This window comes from Poeciliopsis prolifica, unplaced genomic scaffold (assembly GCF_027474105.1).
Source record: "Poeciliopsis prolifica strain line A6 unplaced genomic scaffold, Auburn_PproV2 SCAFFOLD039, whole genome shotgun sequence".
Taxonomy (NCBI): domain Eukaryota; kingdom Metazoa; phylum Chordata; class Actinopteri; order Cyprinodontiformes; family Poeciliidae; genus Poeciliopsis; species Poeciliopsis prolifica.
In genome coordinates this window covers 801,177-811,582 of record NW_026562414.1, presented here as the reverse complement: position 1 = coordinate 811,582, position 10,406 = coordinate 801,177, and the positions used below count along the sequence as shown (strand labels likewise).

Here is a 10,406-nt window from a genome sequence, read left to right as displayed (position 1 = left end):
GGAATTACATGGCAAGATACAGAAATGTAAAGAAATTGTTGCGAAAACGATTCACTCTTTCACCAAAAAAAGATCAATTTCAGTCTGATTGAAAGATGACTTCAAGTCATTTTTAGTAAGTATTTTAATCTTTAAAAACAAATCAGTATTTTACACCAGTTAGTTGATATTGGTGTAATTCTACTGGATGACAAAATCTAATGAAGTATGACAGCATTATGTTTATGTTTACAGTGTAAACGGCCTCTAAACTAAAGTCATGCTGGAGCATGTCAGCATAATTATTTGTGCTGCAGATGTTTCCATGAGAAAGTTGGATGTGATGATTTAAACCCTGAATTTGCTCCAGAATATCAATAGCAGCTGAATTTCTACAAAGGAAAGAGCAAAACACTCAGATTCTCTGCATCGTCTTCTGCATAGCTTCAACTCCCCTTCTGTCAAGGCTGGAGCTGGCAATCACTATCAGTGTGGTTCTGCATGTGTTTGGGCAGCTCCTGCGGGAAAAACCCAAACATAACTTAGCAGCTTACAAAGTTAACTTATTTATAGGAAATATAATGCTTAAATGTCAAGAATATCTGAATCCCTTTCAGGTGAGGAAATGTCTGAAGCAAAAAAGAAAAAGTTTTAAAGCTCTGAGCAGATATTAAAATACATGCAATGGGTCCCGTTATTAAAAATCTACTCTTCTCAATTCATTAAACAATCATAAAGTTCATTAAATCACATCTAAACACTGCAAAAAGAGTTATATCGCTTGAACTTTTAATATTTTGTCTTTAACGTTATTACACAAAGTAGTGCATTATTGTAAAGTGGGAGTTTCATAATTAAAAATATCTTGTATATAGATACACACAAAAAAACACTCACCTGTCTGACTGACTGCTGTGTGCTGAAAAAATGGTTGCACTCCTTCCAGCGACATTTGACTGTCTGCATTTTGGAGTTGCTGTGGTCATGGATAAGGTGCTGAAAGAGATGCTCCTGCATGCCAAAAATCAGGGAGCAACTCTGCCACTGGACAGAGGACAAACATAACCACATATTGCACAAAGAAATTTTAAAAAGCCACTGTGAGAGGGTTAAAGTTTTCCGTCTGTCTGCAGTTCTTACCCAGCAGCGGTAGTTTTTCATCAGGTTGAGTTTTACAGCTTGAACGCTGCCATCGTAGCAGCCTGTGTAGATCTGTGTGGAACAATTTATCAATGCATTTGAAAATCCAGAATCTTAATACCTAAGGCCCGTTTTAGTTCACTTACCACACTCTTGTGCACAGCCATGCACATCACCAAGTCACTGTGACCCCCATAGACCTGCAGACGATCATGGGACTATAGAAACAAACCAGACAGCATGTTTGAAGTGGTTTCATCCCCACAGATCTGCCTGACAGAATTCACATGGAAGCAAATCTCAGGATTAAACGATACCTGCAGCTCATAAACACGGACTAATTTATCCAGGCAGGCCGTCACCATCACTTTCCCCAGAATGACGATGGATGTGACGGCGTGACCGTGACCCTTATAGATCCGAACCAACTCCCCATTCTGTAAGCATCAACAACAAGTGAGAGGATGAAATACAGGTCTAGACTATCATAAAGCACAAATTATGGTTTAAACATCATCATCTTACTGGTTGAACACCAGAGATCATAAATGTGAATGTGATTTATTCAGAATGTGGACAGTTAATGTGGAGGACTTACATGGATGTTGTGGGCATGGACAGATGTGTCACTGGAACCACTAAAAACCAGATCATTCACCACCTGAACACAACAGAAAAGTAAACTAAAATAAACAAAACAACAACAGATATAGACAGCTAGAGAATAACACGGAGTAAAGAAGTTTAAAGGATTACTGCAAATTTAATTTAAAAGACATTTTAAATATCCAAAACAAACAAACAAAACGACTGAAACAACAAATAAAATGACAAAGCTGCTGGTTGAAACCAATGTACCAGACTGACGGTTTCTGTCACACAGTCTTTGGTAGAAAGAGAGAAAGACATGAGAAAAACAATCAATCATACAAATGGAAATCATGATACGATTAGTTAATTTACTGCAGCAGGTTATTCACAGACACACTTCTTCCAATCTGACTATAACAGATCAAATCATTTAGCCTCCACATGTTGAAACATGTTGGTTTAAGACATTTTGTTATTACAAGATAAATTATGAAGTTCAATTGGTATCAATTCCTTTGCAAGACATTGTAATAATGTCAAAGCCATTATGAGTGAAGATAAGGAAACAATAGGAAGCTGATTGTTAAAACAACAATTTGCAGTCTAAATTTTCCCTCAAGAAAACTATCACTCTTTTTCATCTAAGTGCAACAAAAATAATCCTAATCTAGAGCCAATACGAGCAGGAAAGTGTTACAGTACTAGACGCTGTGCTCTCGTCACCTTTAGACAAAGCACAGTCTTTGTGTGACCCTCCAGTGTCCGCAGCAGCAGGCCGCTCTTGGCGTCGCGGACGCTGATGGTGCTGTCGTACGACCCGACCAGCAGCAGGCGACGCGCGCCCTCCTGAGTCGTGCCGAGGCAGCTCACGCCGCGTGGGCCGTGGCACTCCAACACGTCCAGTTCCTTCAGCGTCTAAACGACGACATGCAGGAGACGATGAGCATTTGGCCTTTTTCTGCGGCCTCAAACGGTTCAGATTTGATGGAAAACGGCTGCTGACCTTCAGGTCATGGCTGATGACACAGCCGCTGGCGAGTCCGACGTAGAGAATATTCCAGGCGATGTGCAAACACAGCACTCTGTCTGGTAGAGTGATCTGCTCAAGACACTTTTTAGACTACAAATAACAAAAAATAAAGACATGCAAAGTATAAAAAAAGAGTCACTACTGATAAAAAAATTCTGATTTCTTTTAACTTTCAAGAGACATAACTTTCTAAGGGTTATCTGAGGAAAAGCTTAATAAACAGTCTTAATGTAATGTAATAACCCAGTCATCCACCAATAAAGTAATATTTTATATTCAAGAGCTGAAGTACTAAAAGCTTTGCACATTAAACAGTCCTTTTGAACCTAACTTTAAAAGTTTAAATAGTTTCCTACAGACATAATGTAGGAAACTATAGGCAGAAAATCACATTTTATATAAATAAAACTGCTAAATCCATGAGATGGAAGACAGAACTAAAGAAAGAAGGCAAGGAAGGAAAAAAGGGAGAAGCAAGAAATGGAGGAAGAAAGGAGAAAAGATTTACCTTGTTTTTAATGTTTTCAGACATTTTGTACCTTTATGCTGTAACAGCGAATAGTTTGGTCACTGGATCCGGTGTAGAGGCGTGCCAGCATGTTCGGTAGAGACGACACCAGCAGACAGTTCACTTTGTTTGTGTGACCCTCAAACACCGCTTCACACTCACCGGTCTGAATGAATAAAAACACATTTTTTAAGACTTCATTCATGTCTGAGACAATAAAGCTTCTCTGTTTTGTGAAGGCTGCTTTTGAATTTCCAACATCGTACCAGCAGGTTATAAGCCCGGGCCGTGTTATCTCCTGAGCATGTGAATAACTGTCCGTTGTGGATCTGAAGGCCGTGGACGGGGCCGGAATGACTCAAAAAGTCCCCTAAATAAGGATCCTCTTCTTCCACAGACTCTGGAATGTCATCATGTTTAGACGCGTCATTTTTTCAATGTGGCGCATTTAGAAAGACAAGAAAAGAGACACCCTTACCTGGAGGGTGACTGACATCTTTTTTCTGTTTAACTGCAGGCACAAATTTCCTGGGGGATTGAAGAAACAGAAGTTGGCAAAACAGGAACATTCCAGAAAACAGGGGTGTCCAAACTTTCTCTCACTTGGGCCAAAATTGCTGAGTTAAAAGTATTAGCGAGTCAATAAAAAATAAAAATAAAAAAGCAAATGAAGTAACCCATATTTTTGTCTTTTTTGATAGGAAAGAGATGTTACTTGCTGTATTGTTTTTCAAACATTTATAAAGAATTTTATGTTATCAAAACAAAGACTTGTGCCTTCAGGCTCAGTTGATAAAATTCATTTTAGTTTTAAAAACAATTTCGGTCACTTTCTTTCAAAACGTTTGCTACATTTAACTGAGTGGAATACATTTAAAAAAAGCTGATTTGGGTGCAGCAAAGTCAGCTTTTCAGTAAAAGTCACTCAATAGACGTGGTTCTATTTGTTATTCGAAGTTGATGGTAAAAAGATGGATTTTTTGTCAACATTTTCCTTTGTAAGAAAATTATGCTGGTAATAATCTTATGCCATAAAAGTTCCCGTTTCCTTCAGAGACTTGACCCCAGCTCACCTCTCTCTTTCACACTGCTGAGACGTTTGCGTGCTCACACAGTTCAACTCCAAGCTCACAGACGTCTGGGGTTCTTCGGGCTGCTCTGGAGAAACTGTCTCTGCTGAGTCTTCACATTCTGATTCCTCAATGTGTATTACATCCGGTCTGGCGGCATTTACCACCTCCACTGAGTCGTCGCTCTCGTTGCCCTCCTCATCCTCTACGTCCATGCGTGACACTTTTTCCTGCTCTTCTCCTATATCCTGTTCTGTGCTTTGATTTTCTTCTCCTACTTCCACAGCATCCAAAGATTGCATTTGTTTTTCCAGAACCTTGGTCTTTACACACGTCAGCCTGTGCCTCGGCTCCTGCTCCTGCTGCCTGGCAGAGGATTCAGGAGGAGGTCCGTGAGCTGAAGTGGGGACCTCAGTGGTAGGTTGGAGAGCAGAGGGTACGAACACCTGACTTGTCTGTCCCGTTGCGACGACATGAGTCGCCTCTTGCTTCAGCGACCCAGCCGACCAGACGAGGGGAGCCGGCAGAGGCAGAGTCACTAAAGAGGCCGGGGTTGCTGCAGGCTGCTGCAGATTCAGTGAGGAAGGAAAGGAAGTTGTTGGCATGGTGGATGCAGAACCAGGTGAGGAAATGGTGGCTCCAGAGTATCCTTCTGTTAGAGATAATTATTATATTTTATGAGTCGTAATGAACAATTATTAAAATTTATTTGAATTGTTAGTCTGGAAAGCAGTCTAAAATGAGCAAAGCAACTCGTTGGAAGGATTGGCAGTCACTACTGGTACTTACATTTACTTAAATAACTTTTTGAAGGAAAAAAAAACTTTTGAACGTATTTTTACTGAGATGTATTTTTTAAATTTTACTTACGCAATTTTATGATAAAAAAATGCAGGCCTGAACAATAAATAAATAATAATAAATACTGGGATAGATCAATGTCAATAAATAATACAACTGACAGAATATTCTGTGAACTCTGATCCAGAACACCACAGCATTCTGGGAGTTGTAGGCAAAGGAAAAGCTTTAGCCACTCAACCTCGCTGAGAAAGTTGGGTGGATTCAACAAACTCACTCAGTCTTTGGTTCTCTAGTAACAACCTGCTGGGTAACAAGCAGCTTCAAGTTCCCCCTCAACTTCAGTTACATCGCAACAACCTGTTGAGTAACTTGCAGAGCAGTTTCAACTTCTGCTAACGTGCCTCCTGACTGCTTAAAAACAAATAAACAACGCTGTGGAGTGTGATTAAATTACTTCACAGAAGAGGATTTATTTTACCTTGCATTCCTTGCAGGATCTCAATGCGTTTAGTTCTCAGGTTGTTGACCTCAGCTGTAATCTAAAGGAAAAGAGGAAAACATTCAGTTACTATCTCTGAAAGACAGAATAAAATAAGCTGCATTTTTAACAGCTGGCAGGACCTGTTGTTTCAGAAGCAGCAGTCTTTGGACCTCTGCGTACGCAGTTTGCAGAGCATTGCGCGCCTGGACCAGAGATTGGTCCAGATCCTGCAGCGAGTGGCTCAGCTCGTCCTCCCTGAGTGAGACAGCCAGCAGCTGGTCCATCCGACTCTGGTCTGAATGAACAAACATGATCATGTGTTATCCACAGATACTTATAAAATACACACATTTCCTTAAGATTGGAACATGGAAAACAAATGCATATTTTCCAAATTATCAAAATTTTCAGTCCATTTTTCAGTCAACAAACAAATCTGAATTTATCTGCAATATTTCTATGAAGGTCAGGCTTCAATTACAAGGCCTACAAAAAAAAAAAACTAAAAGCCTGGACAGAAAAAAGATGGAGTCTCTATCTTTTATCATACCAATCTAAAAAGGACAAAGCTTAAACCAAATTTCTTATTTTTGCAGATCGTAGGAGTGCTGCAGTGTTTAAGAAAAACTTTTGTCCAACCTACATAAAACAAATAGGTAAAACAGTGATTTTCCATTTTTAGGCATTATGTTCCCTACCCTAAGAAAACCTGAGGAAACAGCAAATACAAGCCTTTTTGTCTGACTTATAAATAGAAAACCTTTTGAGTAACTTATGTCCCAACAGTTTATAGGAGTCACATAAGCAAAAGATTTTCATGTACCTAAATTCTCCTTTCTTGATTTTGTTTTCTTCTTTTTACAGGTTGGTCCGTCAGAAAGGCCATCTTCCTGCAAAAATACAGAAAAATGAAATTCCACCAATATAAAAGTTCATCAAACTAGATATAGCAGTTTAAAGTGCAGCTTACTTCCACCATACTCACAGTCCTCTTCCTGCTCACTTTTTCGTTCTCATCCTCCAGTTTTGGTTCCATTTTCACATAAACCTTTTTTGCCGTCTTGCCGCTGTAGTTTGCCTGGGGGACGTTGGGTTGCTCTGAGGAATCCCGTGTCTGGGATTCTGACTGCGTTTCAAGCTGATTGTCTTGTGAACAGGCCAGAACGGGAGACGGGCCTAAAAGGCTGTCTGGAAATGATTCCCAATGGAAACCCTCAGATAGAGGAAGGTCACCTTCTTCCAGAGGGCGTTCAATGTCAGTCGGCTGGGTTCCAGACTTGATTCTGAACCTGAACGAGAAACGAAGAGAGGTCACCAAGAGGTAAAGAGATCAAACCAAGCACCTTGTGCCAGGAGAAGGTCCTCACCAGGGCTTGCCTTTTAAGCTTTTCCTTTTGCTATTGCTGTACATCTCATCCCAGTTCAATCTGCTCTTAGATCCTGATAGGTGACGCAGCTTGTCCAGGATTGGTTTATGAATGGTCTCTTTCACTGCTTTAGCCTTACTGGATTTGTGGGCGACCCGGACTTTAGGAGATTTTGTAAAATTGAGCTCAACGGGCATCACGGAGGTCGAAGCATTGCTGGCCTCCTGAGACTTTGCTTTATTGTCTTTAAGTTCCAGATTCAGTGTTTGGTTGGCTTTTTGACTTTCTTTGGGAATTGTTTGTTTCTGCTTGAGGAGAGTGATAGTGGAAGGAAAAGCACCAGCATTAGCAGTAGTAGCATGGGTGCTGGCCAGCTCAGTCTTAGCTGGATTTTCTGCCTGCTGGTCTGCAGCAACTGGCTTCTCTGTGCAGCGATCCTCAGAGTGGTCGTTCCCATTCTGCTGCCGAGCTTCTCGATCCGCCCTGCATGGCTCCCTGACACCCAGTGCTCTCCTGATTTGCTTCAGCATGGAGCCAACATCAACATCCTGTATAGGAGCCTGACTGCCACACTTGTTTTCAGAATCCCCCGGAGCCAAACTGTTTGAACTTTCTGGCCGAACTGAGTCGGTTTTCGCATGTTTTGGTTGAGTGGAATTCCCCTTCTCTGATTGGTATTGATCAAGCAAGTTGGGTCCATCTTGAGGGAACGGCCTGTTAGTGATGGAACAGTTTCCCGTCGGCTTCTGCTGGTTGAAGTTGCTCTGGCTCACTGTGGGCATCATTTGTGCTGACGGGTCAGCTGGAGGCCCAGGGTAGCTATATGGACTAGTTTGGAACCCGTTTATATTCCCTTGGTAATACACGTTGTTGGCAAAGTGATCATTATGCCATTGGTCGTTCTCATGCCAGCCATATTGGTGATGGAAATGTTGACTCACAGGAGCTCTTTGCAGATAAGGTGGTCTCCAGTTCTGTTCAGGAAATGGTCTTTGTAGAGGCGGGTTTTCCATGCGGAACATTTTGTTCTCCTTATTTTGAATAACACCATTGTTGCTTTCTGGGAAGTGTGGCTGCTGCCACTGGTTTGGAGTTCTCATTTGCATTTGTTTGGGTTGTATCGTTTCTTTGGAGTCCAGACTCCTGTTTTGGACACCAGATTGTTGCGTCTTTGCGGCTTGCTGCTTTTGTTTCTTTTTAGACTTCTTATCTTCCTTTTTTCTGAAAATACAAATAACCATTCGTTTTATATAATCAACTTCCATTTAGTTACACTTTCCACAATTTAGTACAAGGCACACTTTAAAAGGTTGCTTTACTCTTCTACCACGCAACAGGAATGCTGAACAGAATATTTTTGTGCATGCTGGGGAAAACTTCTTTATAGAGGTATAAAAACATACCTCTAAAAATAAGTCAATTTCTTCTTGTTTTAAATGGAAAATATGCAAGAGCTTTTAAAAGAGCCCTGTTTAATTATTTTATGATACAAAGCAAGGTATCCCCCGGAAAACTTGTCAAGCCCGGTGGTTGGTCTCTAGGGCAGTCATTCACCCAGAGGCTGGTGTGTTTTTGAGTTAAAAAAATGCTTAAAGTTGACAGGAAATTTAAAAATATTACTTTATGTGTTATTGAAAGATTAATACCTGAACACCAACTATAAAATCTTACAAATGCAAACATTTAAAAAAAAAAAACTTAAGTGATCAATGCTTAGCCTGGTGGGGAACAAGTAAAGCCTGGTGGCCCACCAGGCTTATAATAGACTGACGGAAAACCTGTCAAGTCTTCTAATTGTACATTTATGAATCACTATGTTAAGTCACTAATGTTATACTAAGGGTCAAGCTGTTTTTGTAATGAATGTATTTTTAATGATGTGGATCCCAGGAAGGGTAATTGTACATTTATGTACAATTACAATCACAGCAATGACTTATGGGAATCTAAAATAAACAAAACAAACAAATATTCAATCTGAGTATTTTATTTTTGTTTTACAAAATAAACTCACTTTTTTGTCTGCAACAGCAAAGCATTAAATTCTTACTTCTGTTTCGTCAGTGCCCTGTTTCTTTCCAGGATAGTCTTTACAGTCGCTGGGCTGAGAGTCTGGAACAGATTGACAGGCTTAACGTTTTTGCTCTTCAGGTTCTCAAACATTGTTTGGTGCTTTGATGTTAGGATATGACTGCCATATTCGTTCAAACCCAATGAATGTATATTGCATGCCTGGCAATTGTGAAAGGCATCCCTATTGGTACAAAGACAGAAATAACACATCAGATAGAAATACAGACAGACTTCCAGCTTTCAAACAATTTGAGATTTTTAGAAGACAAAATACTTTATGACAAAGATGCCATCAATACAATAATATAAAATTATAATCCCCGAATGCTGCAAGTTTGAGTTTTATAAAGGCTTGTTAAAACATGCATGGTTACAACTTTTAGAAACAGGTTAAAGAAAATGCCCGAAAATTCAAATATTTTTCCCTAATAATCCAGAAATGGAAAATGTCAAATTCTAATTCCAACAACATGGGACCTGTTCCAATATTGATTAAATGATGCTGATTTCTAAGGAAGGCTAGTGTGACAGCACATTTCTGTTTTAGTGAAATCATCCATTATCATTGTTATGATAATAACAATAATATCTTTTTGTTCACAATATGCCACCTTTCTACAACATAAACACATGAAATATGTATTTTTGCTGCTACGAAAATGGTACTTACTTGCCCAACACCTTCTCCAGCTCAATGTGATGATGCATGCTGTGCATATGATCATGTGTTTCCTACAGTTGAGGAGACAAAAACAAAGTTAGATTTTTTTTGAGGGGGGGAATAAAATAAAGAACAAATTAAAAATTTGTAATAATTACAGCCACTTACATCTTTTAAAAAATTGTTGCGACATAGAATGCAGTAGATTTTCTTTGCCTTTCGGTGGGGCTGTGCAGGTTTCTTCTTTTTTGGTGCTTCCTGCACCTTATTTTTTTTGTTTTGTACGTCTGCCATGTCTGAACAACTCCAATCCTGAGTCCAAACTGCAAATACTCACCGTCTGTACCTCGTTTATGCACTGGTTTAATGTTATTACAGAAAAAGACTTGTCAAGAGGCAAGCTCGATAAAATGTTTCACTTATTTTAAACAAATGAATCCATGACAACGTGGTATTAAACTGAAATCTCTGAGAATTTAGTTAGCAGTTGCACGTTAATAATCCAAGCAACTCCAATACAATGGCACACTAATTTAAGAACGTTTAAATACGGTTTGCTCGTATTTTCAAATGTAACAAAACAGTAAAGTTATTTAAACAAGTTTTGTAAATACCTGGCAAATTTCACATGGCTCCAAAACCCTCCTTCCTTACGCAGTCGCCATATTTGCTGACGTATTTGACGTCCAAATTTACGTCGTC

The 10,406-nt window shown here is 39.7% G+C and overlaps 1 protein-coding gene across 2 annotated transcripts; it reads right to left on the bottom strand.

Moving 5' to 3' along the window:
- Positions 1-106: 106 nt before the first annotated feature.
- Positions 107-10,405, bottom strand: znf106b (zinc finger protein 106b). 2 transcript variants are annotated; one of them, XM_055054184.1, is made up of 21 exons: positions 10,319-10,405; positions 9,873-10,062; positions 9,714-9,775; positions 9,021-9,224; positions 6,971-8,191; positions 6,574-6,892; positions 6,427-6,493; positions 5,744-5,898; positions 5,601-5,661; positions 4,322-4,970; positions 3,727-3,776; positions 3,515-3,648; positions 3,280-3,414; positions 2,714-2,830; positions 2,434-2,625; positions 1,718-1,780; positions 1,437-1,556; positions 1,266-1,337; positions 1,120-1,191; positions 877-1,023; positions 107-497 (listed from the first exon to the last, which is right to left on the bottom strand). In XM_055054184.1, the coding sequence occupies exons 2-21, from the start codon at positions 9,996-9,998 to the stop codon at positions 441-443; spliced, it is 4,023 nt and encodes a 1,340-aa protein (XP_054910159.1). In that variant the 5' UTR covers positions 9,999-10,062; positions 10,319-10,405; the 3' UTR covers positions 107-440. The 2 variants fall into 2 exon arrangements, with proteins under 2 accessions (XP_054910159.1, XP_054910161.1); XM_055054186.1 differs by having other exon boundaries at positions 6,589-6,892.
- Between the last annotated feature and the right edge of the window lies 1 nt (position 10,406).